General features: G+C 41.2%; 2 protein-coding genes across 2 annotated transcripts in view; both read left to right on the top strand.

Annotated features, from left to right (window-relative positions):
- OSBPL11 (oxysterol binding protein like 11) overlaps positions 1 to 3,596 on the top strand; it is an 81,416-nt gene extending 77,820 nt beyond the window's left edge. The window contains exons 12-13 of the mRNA XM_046658880.1: positions 35 to 188; positions 1,935 to 3,596. Coding sequence (XP_046514836.1) covers positions 35 to 188; positions 1,935 to 2,000 — 220 coding nt within the window. The 3' untranslated portion in view covers positions 2,001 to 3,596. The remainder of the gene's footprint in view (positions 1 to 34; positions 189 to 1,934) is intronic.
- A 14,925-nt stretch (positions 3,597 to 18,521) lies between these two features.
- SNX4 (sorting nexin 4) overlaps positions 18,522 to 19,002 on the top strand; it is a 61,352-nt gene continuing 60,871 nt past the window's right edge. Inside the window, exon 1 of the mRNA XM_046658905.1 lies at positions 18,522 to 18,693. Coding sequence (XP_046514861.1) covers positions 18,553 to 18,693 — 141 coding nt within the window. The 5' untranslated portion in view covers positions 18,522 to 18,552. The remainder of the gene's footprint in view (positions 18,694 to 19,002) is intronic.

Genomic DNA, 19,002 nt, shown 5'->3' with positions numbered 1-19,002 from the left:
AAAGAATGTAAAATGTGTGGTTTTCTGATTTTAGGCGATTGTGGAAAAATGTGACAGACTCTCTGAGGGAATCTGAAATTGATAAGGCCACTGAGCATAAACGTACCCTGGAAGAACGCCAGAGGACTGAAGAAAGGCATCGAACTGAAACAGGCACACCCTGGAAAACCAAATATTTTATTAAAGAGGTATGTCCTGCATGTCTTCAGACTAAAACTCATTATATACTTAGTGAGAACTTTAGCTTACTAGGCTTTCTTGAATTGTTATCGCTTATACATCTTTATTTCTAAAAACAGTCCAGCTTAAACATGAGCTTTTTCATGGGCTTTTCACAATTTGTCAAAGTAAAATAGTTTACCAACAGTCCAGATGAAATAGATTTGGAGATTTAAATTGGCCACAAATGAAAATGCTGATATAATCTTCAATGACAATCATAGAATGTACAATTTATCATTTATTTCCTTTTGTACCACACTGAAACTCTGTGTTCACTTCCAGAGACCACCTTTTAAGGGAGAGATGGTCACACAAAGGATAGTGAAGTGGCTGAAATCTTTGCAACATTTAAGAATAAAGAATGAAGTTGTTTTTAGCTTGGAAAACATAAAATTGGGGCCATTCATTATAACCTTCAAATATACATAGGCTTATCACATAGAAATTTTTTATCAGTTTGGATAGCAGACATGAGCTAGACCCAAATTACCAGGAAGCAAATTTTGAGTTTAACATAAGAGGGAATTGTATAACAATCAAAAATATCCAATAATAGCCGGAGAGTATATTTTACAGTAAAGTATTCTCATCACTAGACCTATATAAGAGACCATGGCTTATGCAGAAGAGTTGATGTACTGATTTGGCAGTTGGACTAAATTATTTCTGAAGTCTTGTCTAAATTTAAAGATTTTTGTTTTGTTTATCACTTTCTGGTAGAACTCAGAGTAAAGTGACTAATGGACCAGAGCTGACATCAAGAAAAGCTTTCTTGTCTATAGCCAAGTCTAAGGAAGACTAAGGAATCTGGAAAAAGTAATTTGATTATGATTTTTGCATAGTTATTACCTTCAAAAATCCATAGTTTGTTATAGTAGCTTCGTTACTTTCATTTTTCTAATCTTTGGGTATCTAATATAAATACTAGCTGTTTTCATGGGATAGGAATAATAAAGAGAAAGTAGTTTACATCTCTACAGTTTTGTATGAAGAAATAAAACTTTGTAATTAATATTCAAAATTAGGGGCCGGCCCTGTGGCTGAGTGGTTAAGTTTGCACGCTCCACTTCGGTGGCCCAGGGTTTTGCTGGTTCAGATCCTGGGCGCGGACATGGCATTGCTCATCAAGCCATGCTGAGGTGGCATCCCACATACCACAACTAGAAGGACCCACAACTAAAAATATACAACTATGTAGCAGGGGGCTTTGGGGAGAAAAAGGAAAAGTAAAAATCTTAAAAAAAAAAAAACTGAGCTCAGAGGAACCAGGGAAAACTAATGGAGGTAGAGTCGGGAAAGAACTAGAAAATAGTATTAAGATACCAGAGATGCTAGTTGAGATGGAGAGAACAGCTGGTACCTTGCTGACTGTTTCTTTGTGCTCCGCCTGCCGCCTGTCACTGTAGGTGAAGCTCGATCCTCAGCGTCTTGGCAAAATTGACAGAATTGATTCAAATGACTTCTGCAAAATAAAGTGTTCATGGGGCATCATCTAGGTTCTTCCCAGACCAGAACTTCTCGCCTAATCCTAGCTAAACCACAGGTGTTGTTTGATGTCTTAAGCACAGGGATTTTTTTCCTTCACAAAAACCGTTGTTTTTATATGTGAAAATAGAATTCCATTTCAATGAAGGCATTGCTTCTAGTTTTGGTTACTGCTTCTGAAAATATTAGAGGAATGGTTTTTTAATTTATTGTTCTATTTGTTTCAGGGAGATGGCTGGGTTTATCACAAACCCCTTTGGAAAATAATTCCAACAACGCAACCAGCAGAGTGACACACACTAAGACTCGACCAAATGACATCCTTCTCTGTTTACCCTAAACCCTTCCAGAATGGAGTCATTGCACTGAACGGCCTGCTTCCTGATTGCACAGACTGAAACTAGGTAAACACGAATGTACCTATTAGGGCACCATAGAACTACCGCAAGACCAAAGTGTTGAAGGAGCACGATGGACCTCTCACCAACATGTTCATGTGATGTGAGCAATAGCATCCTAAAACCTTTCACCTGAATTATTAGATGATTGATCTTTTATCCGGTTCCTGCTCCTAAAGCTAAGTTTGAATCCCCTATTTTTGCATGGGAGCAGCAGATAAACACCACAGTGAAAACTCAGTGATTTTGATTTCTTTATGGTGAAAAGTGAAGTCTCTTTCAGAGTTTGTGCTTTGCTTTCTGTCAGTAACTGAAGTATTCACTACTCTTTAAACAAACCAAGAGGAGGAACATGACCCAGAAATGGATTCAGCCATTGTGCCTGAAATCAGTGTTAAAAAAAAATCAACCGGATTGTAGTAATAAGGCATTCTATTCCTTCAAAGAGACTGTGTGCCTGTGTCTGAGGAACTTATCCATTATCCACCTCTGTTGGAACTCTTTTAAAAAGCATATTTATAAATTGATTAGAATTATAACCATGGAGAATTTTTTCTTCTGAGCATTTTAATATACTTGAAAACAACATTGACTTGAAAAATTTCAGAACATTTTTCAATACCTAGTTTTATTAATTATTACACTTGAGAGACAGTTTTTTAAAATATGTTCATGTCAATATGATGAGATTTTGGCCTTTCTCAAGAACTGAGGCATTAAAGAACATAGCAAATATTAAAAATAAAACTGTTACTTTTTTCCTTACCTTTTTTCATTTGTAGGTTAATATCCAGTATTATGTGCTATCCCTCTGGATAAGTATGCTTAATCTTACCTCTGTTCACTCAAATTTTAAAACAGCTATTCGTATTTGTCAGTAACTCAGAAGTTATACATGTGACTGAGCGCATGTACGGTATGGTCTTACTTTCTTTTCAAGGAAACGCAAAAGTGTGTGAAATAAAATGGTATCAGGAAGTTGTATTCAGGTACAAATCTTTTTTTTAATAAGTCTTTTATTGAGGTTGAAGAATTGCTGGCAATTAAAAGAATAGTATGGCTTTCATCATTCATTTAAGTATTTATTGAGCACCTACTGATGGTGCTCGACACTTGTTACTGCAAGCTACCTTAATTTTCCAAGAGTGGTGCCTTACTCTGTTTCTTCTGATGTGGTCTTCCAATCAGTGTGTGTAACATACCTGGTATTCACCAGCCGTTGTAGGTGGCTGTATCTGTTGCATCATCATAAGAAGTTTAAGCTTTGTGCTCTGATAAATTGTGTTTTATTGAAGGGGTTAATAGGATGAAGACAGCAAAACAATAATTTTTTCAACAAATTGTAAATTATAAGAAAATAATTGGTTTATGTACAACCATTTTAATGATTCCCCTGTTCATTTTTGCTGTGAAATGCACTGAAAAATCTCAGAATGAGTTATAGTTCCTGTGTTGGGAAAATTGAAAAATAATAAAACTAGAGAACAATGATGCCTTTGTCTGTTTTATGAATGGAGAGAAAGTTTATATTTGGAGTTACTGCCCTAGTCATATGAGAGGGACATTGATTCTCTCTTAACTTATCTTCAGGAAGGGAGATAACGGAGTAAATTTTCTTTTTTTTTTCTTTTGAGGAAGATTAGTCCTGAGCTAACATCTGCTGCCAATCCTCCTCTTTTTGCTGAGGAAGACTGGCCCTGAGCTAACATCCGTACCCATCTTCCTCTACCTTATATGTGGGACGCCTGCTACAGCATGGCTTGACAAGCGGTGCCATGTCTGCATCCAGGATCCGAACCAGCGAATCCCAGGCCGCCGAAGCAGAATGTGCGAACTTAACCACTGTGCCACATGGTCAGCCCCAGTAAATTTAATAAGAGTTTTTAAAAATTAAAATGTTTTAATTTTCCTATCTTTTAAAAATACTGGAAATAGAGGAAGAATATAAAATAAAACAACAGATTTTTGTTTTGTTCTTTGGACCATTTGAATACCCATTTATTTCTTTGAATTGTTGAGCCATTTTAAGAATTATTGAAATATGATTTTAAAAATTCTTATAAAAAGTAATACATGTGTGAGTAATTGAAATCTCCCCACGTTGTTGAACTGAACTCTTTGACAGGAGTGAAATAATACCACTTTGGGGAATTGTTTTACCCTGTCCCTCTCTTCTTGACATCCCGCTGCAGCATATCCACCTGACAAGAGCTAGAGGCCTTTTCTGTTTTGCTTTCTTTTTATTTATACTTTGTTTATATTTGGCCAGGGAAATGAGCCTTCGTAGCAGTTGACAGATTTGTATTTCTTTCTTTGGGCCAAAGTTGTAAACGTACACTTTCCTTCTGGCTGTTAGGAATTGTGTTAAGAAGTCCAAGACTAGAAATGACAGAAAGAACATGTTCTGGCCATGTATTTAGGCTTTTATTTTTTTACCGTGGTGATGACACTTACTACCCTATACCTTCTGTCAAATATTTGTATTTAAGGGGCCAGCCCAGTGGCACAGCAGTTAAGTTTGCATGCTCTGCTTTGACAGCCTGGGGTTTGCCAGTTCGGATCCTGGGACCTACCCACCACTTATCAAGCCATGCTGTGGCAGGTGTCCCACATCTAAAGTAGAGGGAGATGGGCACAGATGTTAGCTCAGGGTCAATCTTCCTCAGCAAAAGTAAAGAGGAGGGGGCTTGGCCCTGTGGCCAAGTGGTTAAGTTCACGCACTCCGCTGCAGGTGGCCCAGTGTTTTGTTGGTTCGAATCCTGGGCACGGACATGGCACTGCTCGTCAAACCACGCTGAGGCAGTGTCCCACGTGCCACAACTAGAGGGACCCACAACGAAGAATATACAACTATGTACCAGAGGGCTTTGGGGAGAAAAAGGAAAAAATAAAATCTTTAAAAAATAAATAAATAAAAAATAAAGAGGAGGATTGGTGGTGGCTGTTAGCTCAGGCAATCTTCCTCAAAAAAAAAAAATAAAAATAAAGATTTTTTTAAAAAATGATAAGATCTTCCGCAGTTAAAACAAAAAAATTGGGGGCCCGCCCTGTGGCACAGCGGTTAAGTTCACACATTCCGCTTCTCAGCGGCCCAGGGTTTGCCAATTCGAATCCCGGGTGCAGACATGGCACCGCTTGGCACGCCATGCTGTGGTAGGCGTCCTGCATATAAAGCAGAGGAAGACGGGCACAGATGTTAGCTCAGAGCCAGGATTCCTCAGCAAAAAAAGAGGAGGACTGGCAGTAGTTAGCTCAGAGCTAATCTTCCTCAAAAAAAAACAAAAAACAAAAAAATTGTGTTTAAGCCCATAATCATGTTCCGATTGATTGCATTTTAAATAGTTTTTAAGTTGCCAAAGGTAATTTTAGATTGTGTATTGGGTGAAATATGGCATCTACATATTGATTCAATGAGTTCTGCATGTTGTGACCTACATCCTACTTGTCACCAAAAATAAGAAGAAGAAAAGTATTGAGTCTCTCCCTCCTCATAATTCTAGCACTTATACTTTACTCTCACTATAAATATCTGGTACTTGAACCAACTTCTACAAATGGATTCTTAAAGGATTTATTAATTAATTAGGTAAGCCTAAAATTTTGTTAAAAATCCTGCCTGAAGATGAAGGCTAACTTCTATTTAATGTGTTCCACTAGAGAAAGGCAAATTGGTATGATTACTCCAGAATCTACACTTTGGAGGAATTCTTTATAGCTACCGCAGTGGCTGCAAGCTGAGTGGTGATTCACCAGAGATAGTAGGAAAGGGAAGAAAAGGTGATTCTACCAAATGGGGATCAAAAAGACAAAGCTCATATGCATGAAGATGAAAATTCTAATAAAATATATGTTCTAGTGGCATAAAATCCCTACTATGTCCAAAAACCAAGCTGCACAAGAGATTCTTAACATATTACAAAGGCTTTTCACATTGTTTTCCTTTGACGTTCACAACAACCCTGTGAAATTGGAAAGTCAGGGATGGCTGTTCAGACTTTACAGATGAAGAAATTATTGCTCAGAAAGTTTGGTGCTCACTTCACTAGCTAAGCAAGTGAGCTTAGCTAGACCTTCATTCATTCAACAAACATCTGTTGAGTATTGCTTTGGGGCCGGGGGGGGCATTGGACTCTGTTGTGGCAAATAACTGATCCTATTCCTACAGACTTAGATAAGAGAAGAAACTAAAACTTAAATTCCCGAGAATGAGATATTGACACTAGCAAGGCTGTTAGTCTCTCCAAACCCCAGAAGGGCATCGTGGTACCTAGGTACTATGGAAGGCAGAGTTGAGCAGTGAGTCGAAAACAAGAGGATTGGTTCAAAGTCTGCAGAAAGAGCCCCAAACAGTGCAGCCAGGTGACTAGCCCTTGTTCCACCCTACAAGAGACTCTAGAGAAATTGAACCAGAGAGGGTCCTGATTCAGGAACACAAATAAATTGATAAACTGAAAATGGGGAACAAGTTAAAGTCTACATACTTAAAGGTGAGACTTTCTAGCACTTTCCCCTATTCCATTTCCAAAATATTGGTAGTCAGGCTTATACCCTCAGGCAAGAGATTAAAAGATCCTATTTGGGAGAAAAACTATGGACAAAAAGTCCTTCAGATATATTTGAAGGATCTGCCAATAAAAAATCTCAGTTGATAACTCTGTTAATTACTTTAAAGTACAGCAACTCCCTCAATATAACCCTCCATCCTCTCACATCACACTACACACATCCAGTCTCCCACAAACACGCTACATATATAAACACATTACGTCTCATTTTAATATCTAAGGATCAGCAGATGTGAGGAAAGCTTCCAACATGAATAAAAAAAGAGATCAAGGCAAACAGGAAAAAAAGAAGTTAGAGGAAGCAGATAATTCAGTAAATGAGGGGAGATAACTGCAGAAAAAATTCAGTCTTCAGACAGGTGAGATGATCTTGCTTCTCTGAAGCACGAACATAATGCTGTTTTTAAAATGGACTGTTCAGAGAACAAGCACAGGTCTTGGAAGTTAAAAATATGATAGTTCAAATTAAACACTCAAGTTCTGGAAGAAAAAGTTCTTGGCGAATAGAACATAAGGAGAAAAGATGGACGATAGGAGAGAAATGATAAGAAATTAGAGGAACAATCCAGGAAGTCTAACATACAACCAGTGGGAGTTCCAGGAAAAGAAAACTAGTGGAAGGGAAGATGCAGTTTAAAAATCTGTATATATTTACAAGAAAATTTCCCAGAACTGAATGACGTGAATCCAGTTGAAAATGCCATGCATACCCCACACAATTGGGGAAAAATAAAAGCCCAAACCAAAACACATCATTGTGAAATTTCTTAAGACTAAGGATAAAGAGAAGATTCTAAAAACAGAATGCCATCAGCCTTCTCTGTAACATCACTGAAAGCTAAAAGGCAAAAGAGCAATACCTCCAATTTTGCCTAGAATTTTATTCCCAGCCAAAAGATGAATGCAAAATTTCAAAAAAATTTTATTCCAGCATTTCCTTTTCTGGAAGCTATTAAAGTAGATGCTCCAGCAAAACATAAGAGGAGGGGAAAAAACAGGAATTGGAGAAAAGAGTCAAAGACAGGCATCAACTCTACAATATCTAGACAAATAATCTCCCATGAACTAGCTCCTCCCACAGCTATTTTATCTGTGGACAGCACTGACTGAAGTTCTTTGAACCAACATCTGTCTCACTATAACTGATGTCATTGGTCTCGATTCTAATGGAGTTCATATAAGAGTAGAATCTTTTTTCTTGTACAGAGCAGTACTTCATGTATTTGAATATCAGTTCTCTCAATTTTAATATTCTGGAGTTACTCAGCTGTTCTTCATATGGTAGTGTTTCATCTCATCAGTTTCCTAAGAATGCATCATATATCGGTGTTCTGTGGACTACTTGCAGAAGGCCAGAATATTGCAAGTGGAGTCTTATTTTAGACCCATATGTCTTTCTTCTTTTTAAAGGTTTTGTTAATGTGTAATAGACTTAAAGTAAACATTTTTAAGTGTACAATTTGATAAGTTTTGACACATGTCTACACCCATGAAACATCGCCACAGTCATGATAATGAAAATATGTGTCATTCTCAAAAGTTTACTCTGACCCCTTTCTAATCTCCCCTTCCCACCTCTCTCCTCTCTCCATGTCTTTCCCATTTCCAGGGAACCACTTGTATTGGTGTCCTGAGGCTGGTGTAACAAATTACCACAAACTGAGTGGCTTACAACAACTGAGCTTTATTCTCTCACAGTCCTAGAGGCTGGAAGTCTGAAATCAAGATGGCAGCAGGGCCACGCTCTCTCCAGAGGCTCTAGGGGAGAATCCATTCTTTGCCTCTTCTGGCCTCTGGTATCTTTTGGCATTCTTTGACTTGTGGTGAGGTATTCCAATCTCTGCCTCTGTGATCACTTGCCTCCTCCTCTCTGGGTCTTCTCTTCTGTCTGTCTCACATCTCTCTCTGCCTTCTTCTTACCCTTCACATTGGATTTAAGGCCCACCTGGTTAATCTAGGATGATGATCTCATCTCAAGGTCCTTAATTACATCTGCAAAGACCCTTTTTCCAAGTAAAGTAGCATTCACAGGTTCCGGGAATTGGGACGTGGACATACCTTTTTGGAGACCATCATTTAACCCACTATGTCATTAATTTTCTTTGTGTCACGTAGATTAGTGTGCGTTTTCTAGAATTTTATAAAATGGAATCAAATAGGCCGGCCCCATGGCCAGGTGGTTAAGTTCACGTGCTCTGCTTCAGCGGCCTGGGGTTTCGCCAGTTTGAATCCTGGGTGCGGAAATGGCACCGCTTATCAAGCCATGCTGAGGTGGCATCCCACATGCCATGACTAGAAGGACCCACAACTAAAAGTATACAACTATGTACCGGGGGGCTTTGGAGAGAAAAAGGAAAAATAAAATCTTTAAAAAAAACAAAAATGGAATCAAATAGTATTGTCTATTTGGGGAGGGGGTCTGGCTTATTCTCTCAGAATAAAGGAATGAGCATAATTACTTTGCTGATTATTTTGCATAGTTATTTTATCCATGTTGTTTCATGTATCAATAGTTCATCCCTTTTTACTGTTGAATAGATCCATTATTTGGATTATACCACAGTTTGTTTTTCCATTCACTGGTTGGTTGATAGATGTCTGCAGCCATGTCCCTAGCCCCTCCTCCCTCAAGTGGAAGAGAAAGAACATCTGCTCCTGCTCGCCGGCCTTCAGAAGAAGCTGAGTCAGACACTCTCCGCGCCTCAGTGAGAGTTTGGCGCTAGAGCTCTGTCCCAACCACTGCTCTGCTGCTAACCAGTTGTTAGTAGTGACTGTGGGCAAGGTTGACTGCCTCTCCGGGCTTCTCTGTCCTCATCAGAAAAATGAGGGGGTTGGATTAGAGGATCTCTGAGATAATCCCATACCTGTGATCTCCAGTTTAGGTTATCTATAATGGAAAACAACTCAAGAGGAAAAAGAAGTGGCCTCCACTCCCGTTCCCCTCCGGTCTGAAGTGGGTGGTTTCTGGAATTAATCTGCTGACTCAGACCTCTGCAGCTTCAGCACTTTTCCGACCTAACAAAGGGGAGGGCTGAGGAGGGTACGGTGGCTCAGAGCCACCCGCTCCCTGGTAGAAGCAGAGCTCTGACTGATGAGGGCCTGGCTGTAGAAAGGGACACAGTGACTCCTGCTGGAGGGGGACAGGGTTTCTCTTGGCCTGATTGGTACAGTAAGAGCTACAGAGGGCAGGAGCCTGGCTCTCTTGCCTGACTGGCTTTAATAAATAAAAGTGCCGTTTGTTATTACTTGTTTGCTTGTTTTGTTTTGTATGCTCTGCCCCTCCCCCTACTCATTCATTAATTCAGCAGACCTGTGTGCACACCTGCTGTATCCTGAGCACTGGGAACATGAAGAGGAGTAAGGCCCTGCCCCAGCTCTCACTGAGTTCCCTGGCCCAGGAGAGGACACTGACTCATCAAGTTAGTAAACAAAATGAGAAGTGCCAGAACAGAACAAAGCCAGCCTTCAATGAAGGGGGCTAATGAGTGTGTGGGAAGGAGGGCACAGGAAACCCCAAGTCAGGGGAAAGTAGAACTGGTCTCAACACAATGCAAAGTAGATTCAGTATAAGTTTATTTACTTAAAATTATGTCCAGGGTTTAGAAATTCGTTTATTGTTCTACAGATGTCAATAAAAAAGGTAAAATAGGAAAAACCAATTTAAAAGGTCTCCAAAAGTGATCAGTCGCAGTCCATGTCTCTTGCCTATTTCTTGCTCACCTTTCTGAATGTGTTGCACAGGCCGCTTCTCGGGCAGAGGTAAGATCCCGGGTGCCGCTCCCTGTCTCCTGCCACCACTTAATTCCTGCTCCTGAGTGTCAGCATTCACAGCCCTGCCCTCGCCTTGCTTTGCTGCCCTGGGAACCACTGCTGTCTGAGGGGTGGCTGCTGGTTGGCTGAAGTAGGATCCCCTCAGGAGGGCTGTGCCTCTGATAAGTGACAACAAAGGTGTTCCCCTGTGGCAGTCAGCATAGCATGGGGCAAATGGTAGCAGAAGTTTCGAGTAGAAGATTCCATCTAAGACATAAATGTTTAAAACTGATTCCTGGTGATTTTTCTCACAAATACAGCCTTCCTCTCGCCTCCGCTTATATCATCCATAAGAGACACACTTTAAACATAAAGACACAGACAGGTTGAAGGTAAATGAATGGAAAAAGATCTACCATGCAAGCAATAAGCATTAAATAGCTGGTGTGGTCATATTAATACCAGACAAAATAGACTTCAAGACAAAGAGTATTAACAGACATAGATACTAAATAATGATAAAAATGTCAATTCCATTAGAAAGACGTAACAATTGTAAATGTGCATGTACCTAATATACAATTTCAAGATACATGAAGGAAAACTTGACATAATTAAAGGGAGAAATAGACAATTCCACAATTATAGTTGGAAATTTAACACTCCTCTCACAGTAACCAATTGAACAACCAGACAAAAAAAAATCAGTAAAGCCATACATGACCTGAACAACACTCTCAATCTCCGTGACCTAATTGATATTTACTGCCCACTATATCCCACAACTGCAGAATACAGGGTTTCAAGTGTGCATGGGACATTCACCAACTTAGATACTTGCTGGGCCATAAAACAAGTCTCAATAAATTTAAAAGGATTGAATTCCTACAGATTATGTTCTCTTCCTAAAACATAATTAAATTAGACAACAATAACAAGATATCTAGGAAAACTCAAAATATTTGGAAATTAAACAACACATTTCTAAATAATCTATAAGTCAAAGAAGAAATCACAAGAGAAATTAGAAAATGTTTCTAAGAAAATAATAAAGAAAAACAGCAATATGGAAATTTGTAGAATATAGGTAAAGCAGTTCTTAGCGGGAATTTTAAACCTGTAAATGCTTCAAATTTCTTTAAATTACTAAGAAAGTTTTAATGTCAGTAATTCAAGGTTCCACCTCAAGAAACTAAAAAAAGAAGTAAACCCAAGATAAGCAAAAAGAAGAAAATAATAAAGAACAGAAATTAACATAGAGAAAGCAGACAAACCAGAGAGAAAATTACCAAAGCCAGAAGTTGGTTCTTTGTAAAAAGAGCAACAAAATTGTTAAGCCCCAGTTCAATGGACCAAGAAAAAGTGAAGAGAACATAAGTTATAGAACACAAATATCAGGGGGAAAAAAAGGAGTTACAGACCCTACATTAATGAGGCCAGGATTACCTGAATATCAAGACCTGACAAAGAAATTACAGAAAAAGACAAGTATAGACCAATATCCCTCGTGAATAGAGATGCAGAATACTTAATTAGTTAGGTCTGTTAAAAGATGGGCTAAAAGTAGTTGAATTTTTTCTGGAGACAGACTCAGTTCAATATATGGAAGAAGCCAAACTAAGCAAAGAAGAAATGGTTCTCTCAGAAGGTGGTAAAGAACAAGTAATAAAAACAAATAAAGAGATTAAAACACCAATGAGATGACCTTTTTCCCTCTCCAACTGATAGAGATTTTAAAAACAATGACTGCTGTTAGCGAAGGGAAATGTGCATTCTCAAACATTATTGGTGAGAATGTCACCCGGCACAACCTTGTGGAGGATGGTTTGGCAATGCCTATTAAAAGTAGGGATTCGGGCCTTGCATCTTCCATTCTCAGACCCAGCTTCCTATCATAGGAGAAGGGCAAGTTCAAGCGAGCTTGATGTTCACAGTACAGTACTGGATGAAAAAGAGCAGGTTTCATACAAAACATTGTATAAAACATGATCCTATTTTTATGAATTATCTATATGTCCATGGGGGGGAAAACTGTTCAAAAATATAAATAGTGATTGTTTCTGATCTTGGTATTCTGGATGATTTTTATTTTTTTCTTTTTGCTTGTTGGTATTTCCTGAATTTAAAAAATGATGAGACACATTGTTTCTGTAGCAAGAAAGACATTAAAAGTCATTAACATAGTGTGATTCTCGTCCATGGTATTGTTTACAAACACTAGTCTTCATGACCCTGTGGTAGGTGTACTGGCAGGAAGTTTAAGCATCAGGTAGAAAGTTGGACTTGATGACTTCTGAAGTCACTAAAATCATCTAATTGTGATTTTATATTTTTGTGCATATACACATCACTACATATATGATTCTGTATATGTTGGTACAAGTCTATGTGTCTGTGAATATGTTAGTCATGTCTTTTTAGTCTATATTTTTGATGCTTTGAGATCTTGGGGTCTTGCTGATCCTTGAGAGACTGCCCCTCCCAGGGCTAGCTAATTCCTAGCACACCTTTCATAGTCAAACCAACCAATCCAGAGCCCATACTCCCAACCACTTCCTTTATGGGATCTTACACTCTAGGCCACAATTCCCCTTCTCTAACCACCCCAGGGCCAGCTACCAAACAACTAGGGACAGCCACTACACCCAGAGCCTGCTGAAGTTATTCAAACTAGCCAATCCTAACCCTGCTTACCTTCCCTGGCCCATTTCTTCCCACAGAGATCACAGTAAAGGCTTGTGCCCATGTTTTCCCCTATTACTCTGCTTCCCTGTGTGGTCCCCATGCCTGGTACACCAAGCTTCCTGCTTCTAAGGATCTATGAGTATAAAAACTTCTTCCACAGGCCAGCCCCATGGCGTAGTGGTTAGTTCGGCAGGCTCCACTTCAGTGGCCCAGGTTTGTGGGTTCAGATCCCGGGCACAGACCTACACCACTTGTCACCCAGGCTGTGGTGGTGACCCACATACAAAATAAAGGAAGATTGGCACAGATGTTAGCTCAGGGCTAATCTTCCTCAGAAAAAAAAAAAACCTTTTTCCTTCATAACAGTCATTTCCCTGTCTGCATGTCTTACCATAGATGATCAAAACAAATCCTGACTACGCTTAAAAGAGTGAATATATATGTATGTCTCTAGATCTCTTCTACTACTCGTTTCATTCACTATAAACAAACATAATTGGATGAAATTTTGTTCTGGCAGGAACTCTATAACCCATAGGCCGGTTTCCCCCAAATGGGTTCCATTTTATCCTTCTCAGAGCAGAGTCTCTACATACTTGTTTAGGGGGAAGGGGGCACGGAAGAAGAATAATTATGACTGTGAACTCCTAGAAAAAAAAAATCTTCCAAAATAAAACACCCAAATGGATTTAAAATAATTTTGAAGAAGAAAATAAAACAAAAACACACACATAAAAACACCTTTCAGGGGCTGGCCCCGTGGCCGAGTAGTTAAGTTCGCGAACTCTGCTGCAGGCTGCCCAGTGTTTCATTGGTTCGAATCCTGGGCGCGGACATGGCACTGCTCATCAAACCACGCTGAGGCAGCGTCCCACATGCCACAACTAGAAGGACCCACAACTAAAAATACACAACTATGTACCCGGGGGGCTTTGGGGAGAAAAAGGAAAAAAATAAAATCTTAAAAAAAAAACAAAACAAAATACCTCTCAGAATCATGTAATAAATCCTTCGTAACTTTTAGGCAGCCTAGCTTTCCAACAAAGATCGGGTGGTCTGACCTCTTATGAATACCAAAGAAAATTCTCCATTTCTAGAGTGTCAACTGCCAGGGTGCAAAGTACCCTTATAGGTAAGCTGTTACCCATATGTACAATATTAGTTGAAAGGTGCAACAAGACTCATCTGTCCCAAAATACCTGGCCAATGACCTGCCACAGTGCTTGCTCCCAACCTATCTGGTTTGAGTTTCCTAGTTGTAAACAACTATTTGCTTCGGAAGACCTCTATCAGAGCGTGTTTAAGTCATCTGGAGGGGAGAACTATATCTATCCTGTAGTGGCTCTTTGGATTTTGGGCTGTTGAAGAGTCCAGTAGCTGGCTTGCTGTAGGACTTGGGGGAGTTTCCCAAGCCATAGGGGTTCTGCTGATTCTGGGTGCGTATTCCAGTCTTCTCCACGAGTGGACAACCATGAATCAGTTTGATGATCTCCTAGGCAGACATTGAGACTGCCTGGGACAGGGCAGATGCTTAATATTTATTACATGTTTAGTTGAATAGATGAGAGTTTCACTGTGTCAGTTACAGCTCTGTGCTACATAGAACAGAAACCAAGTCTAGTCATATTAAGCAAATAGAGAAAATCCTGGAAGGATATCAGGAGTTTACGGAATTAAGGCTGGTGATGCAAGCACAGAAAGTCGCAGAATCAAGGTAATTCTGGAGACTTGGCACAGAACCCACAGGAAATTCATGGGTTGCAAACAATCTGGCCCTAGCACCACCACTGGCCCAATGATGTCTCCAACCTCCAGCATCTGTTCTGACTCAAGATTCAAAATCCTGTGAGTTTTAGAGTCTGAGTGGCTGAGTTGAAATAATTTGTCCAGAGGTAGTAAAAGAAGGATATGAGCTCTTCAGCTATAATGGGAGGCTGCAATAGAAAGCACACACTAAGAATTGCTCTCCAGGGGCTGGCCCCGTGGCCGAGTGGTTAAGTTCGCGCGCTCCGCTGCAGGCGGCCCAGTGTTTCGTTGGTTCGAATCCTGGGCGCGGACATGGCACTGCTCATCAGACCACGCTGAGGCAGCGTCCCACATGCCACAACTAGAAGAACCCACAACAAAGAATATACAACTATGTACCAGGGGGCTTTGGGGAGAAAAAGGAAAAAAATAAAATCTTTAAAAAAAAAAAAAAAAGAATTGCTCTCCAATCAAGGCCTCACACAATGGGGAATTTGCCCAAAAGGAAGATAGTGGTACCAACAGGAAGGGGGCAAATTACATATTGTGTTGTGAACTAGGACAGATGTCATCCACACTGAAACTCAAATGAGAGAGGGAGTGGAGCTGGAGATGGTCACTGATCAAGGTTGAAAGAGAAGGGTGTAGTTTCACAGGAAATGGAAGAATGTCACCTTCACAGATCCTGGGTGGCTGGCCAGGCACAGGAGGAGAATCCTGGGGAGGGGGGAACAGAACCTGGATGGTGGGGAGCAGAGAATAGGTGTTTCATGTAGTTCATAGGCTAACACAGCTCAATAAATATTTGTTAAATTGATGACAAAATGGAAACCTAAATCATGCTATTTAGATGTAAGAGGCTGAAGTTCCTCTGGCTGGCTGAAGCGGGGAAAGTGTCCCCACAGAGGGTGACATCCTTAGAGCCAGCCTGGCTAGTCACCCCTGCTCCTGAGACTTTTCCCATTCACTCCCAGCAGGTGACCTCTGGCCTTCCCCTGTCTGAATCAGAAGAATGGGGAGAACCTGTATCCAAAATCTCCATGGAGTTAGCCTTGGGCTTTCCCAGATTTAGCCAGACTGGGGTGACTTGGCCTTCATAGTCCAAGGCAATGTGCCTTTCTCCCTGGGTTTTCAGGTGAGGAATCAACTCTCCATTTCTGCCAATTATTTGCCTCCTTTTCCAGAAGAATCCCTCCTCTTCCTCTCCCCCCATGCAGAGCAGTATGGCCAAGAGCTTGGCTTCTGGGTGTCCTATAAATCTGGGTTTGAATCTCAGGTCTTCTCCTTATTTGCTGGCTGTACGACCTTGTCAAATATTACTCAGGCCCGCTTCTTCATCCATGAAAGGAAGAAAATTATGCCTGTCTTGCAGGGGCATTTCATGAAAATGTACGCAAAGTGCCAAGCACATAAGAACCTGCAGGGCAGGGGGTCCAAGAGGTGGACCCATTAAAAAGTTCAAGATACTCTTCTCCCACCCCAGGCTTTTTACATAAACACTAGTTATTGTCTTGTAATCAAAAAGATTCTGTTAGCCTGAAGGCAGCCTCAAGGGTAAGACATATTATCTAGTGGATACAAATAGCAATTTTTGAGAGATGTATTATTTTGTAATTGAGCAGAAATAATTTCTCAGGTACTATCAGAGGTTAAATGAAATTTTGCTTAAAATCTTCCAATTCCTATTTAGCCTAAGGAAATACCTGGCTGAGTATACAAAGATGTTATATGGAAGGATGGTTACTGCAGTGTTGTTTATAAAAGTAAAACTTAGAATCAACTTAAATTATAACTCTAGAGGATTCTAAGGTTAAATAAATTACAGTAATTTTTTACAGTAGAACTCTGTCTAGCCTTTAAGAAGATTCTGTAGAAATATTTTTAATCACCAAGAAAGGTGTTCTTGCTGTATTTTAAATAAATTTAAAACAGCATTATAGTGTGATTTCATTTTTATTATATTTATGTATGATATTTGAAGTGGTATTTATATACAAAATATTAACGTGCTTATCTTTGGGTGTGGGAGTATTGACAGCTTTTATTTTTAGGCATAACTATTTTCTAATTTTCCCACAATGAACATGTATTATATAAATATAAAATAGGGGAAAATGATCATCTGATCCTTTTTGCCCTGATTTTAGACTCTTCAAGCACCCTTTTGATTTTTCAGATTTGGTTGCTCAAGGTCATCTCCTAAGAAGATATAGGGACAAAGTTAAATCCAGCTGAACAACTTAAAATGGATATTAAAGGCAGTCTTGAATTTTTTTTCCCCATAAGAAAGTGGTATGAATGAAGGGGAAACAGATGCTCCTACTCTGTTTCATTTTTCTTCTTGTTTTAGTAACCGCAGAGAGCACCATTGCCTCCCCTCAGTGACGGCTTTGTAAAGCCCTGTGCCCTTTTCTTTGCTTCTCCTCACTGCAGAGATACTCAAGACACCAGGCCAGAGCAATTGTCCTGACGGCTCCAGGACCTACTTTCCTGGGTATCTCAAAACTGGGAAAGGGCACAGGATGATGGATACAAATCTGTCCCTGGAAAGATATCTATCCTTTCTGTGATAAATTAATGAAATAGTCTTCTGATTTAAAAATGTATCTCCTGAGATTTGCCTAGCATGAATAATCCCTCACAAATGGATAAAACACCTTTAAACATTTATTGAGTAAATGTCCTAGGTTTGGTAAGAGAAAATAATAAGAACATAGGGTTCTTGCCTTAAAGGAGTCCAAAGTCTAGTTGGGGCAACAGGCATATAAATAAATAATTGTAAAATAATAGGAGAAAGGTCATAACCAATTTATGAATAAAGTGATATTAGCGGTTGGACCTGATAAGTTAAGGTTTTAGAGATGAAGGGGAAATTCCCACCAGGCCAGAGAAAGCATTCCAGGAGGAGGAGGAAATTGTGTCACAGCTTGAAATAAGCTAAGTATTTGGGCAGAAAGATCAGTTTCTCTCCTTGAAAAACTGATGACCACATTTTGTATAGAAGGTACCTCCAGGTACCACAGTCTGGTACACCCAGGGAGCGTTTCCCATCAGGTTACCATAGTGAATGCTCGTCAAGGAACTAGGTTCCGATAATTCAACGAGACGCCTGTAGAAAATTACCAGACATCTTCAGGGCTTCTTGAAACACTCAGAACTACTTCAGCCAAGCGCTTCACTTCTCTCAAACACTTGCAAGTGTTACTTTTTGCTGATTGTGTTACTCAACCTGATAAAAGTTAATAATTTATGCCGTTCTGATCTTTCTGGGGGTAAAAAATGGAACTAATAATGGCAGGCAAAACAAGAGGCCAAGAGAGAGGTCAGACCGCGGCCTCCGATTTCTTCTAAGCTCCAAATTTCCTTCACGTGATCACCAACCTGAATGGTTCCAATACCTACTCTGGTCTTCACTTTCCCCTTGGCTCTCTCTCTCTTCTCCCCCTCCATCAGTTCGCCCGAATTCCTGGGTCTCCCGGATAGTAGCTGATCAGAGCCTTTGCAGACCCGCCTTTCCCCGGAAACCCCAGCTCCAAGCCCAGCCGTAGCCTGGGAGCCCTCTCGGTGGGCGCGGCCGCGTGCAGGGCGGGGCGGGGCGGGGCAGAGGGGCGGGGCCTGGCGGGGCAGCCGCGGATGGAGGGGCGGGGCGGGCCGGGCGCGGCGGCGCAGGCGCACTGAGTCCGCCGCGCCGAACTGCAGCCATGGAGCAGGCACCTCCGGACCCCGAGCGGCGGTTGCAGCCGGCGCCCCTGGAGCCGCTGGGTCACCCCGACGCTGGGCTGGAGGCTGTGGTCGGTGAGGAAGTGGAGGGGGCCCGGGACGAGGGCTCCGGGGACGGCACGGTGAGGAGAAGGGTCGGCGGGGGCCGCGGGGCCTGTGTCGGGGCCTAGCGGGCGGGCTGGGCTGGTCTGGCGGGGGCCAGCGCTTCGGCCAGGGGCGCCCCGCGGTGACGAGGAAGGGCCGGGGCCACAGGTGCAGCGAGGGGGAGGCTCAGTGGAAGGAGGGGTGCTGGGTAGGGGCGAGCGCGGGCGCCGCGGGACCAAGGGGAAGGGTGGAGAGGGCGGCGGCCGGGGAGGGAGGGCATCTGTGGGTGCGCGTCCGCGGGCGTGGAGGTGGGGGCCCTGGACAGGCCACGCTGGAGCAGGTGCAGT

The sequence above is a fragment of the Equus quagga genome, chromosome 4, assembly GCF_021613505.1.
Source record: "Equus quagga isolate Etosha38 chromosome 4, UCLA_HA_Equagga_1.0, whole genome shotgun sequence".
In the NCBI taxonomy this organism is placed as follows: domain Eukaryota; kingdom Metazoa; phylum Chordata; class Mammalia; order Perissodactyla; family Equidae; genus Equus; species Equus quagga.
This window is presented reverse-complemented; position numbering and strand designations above follow the sequence as displayed.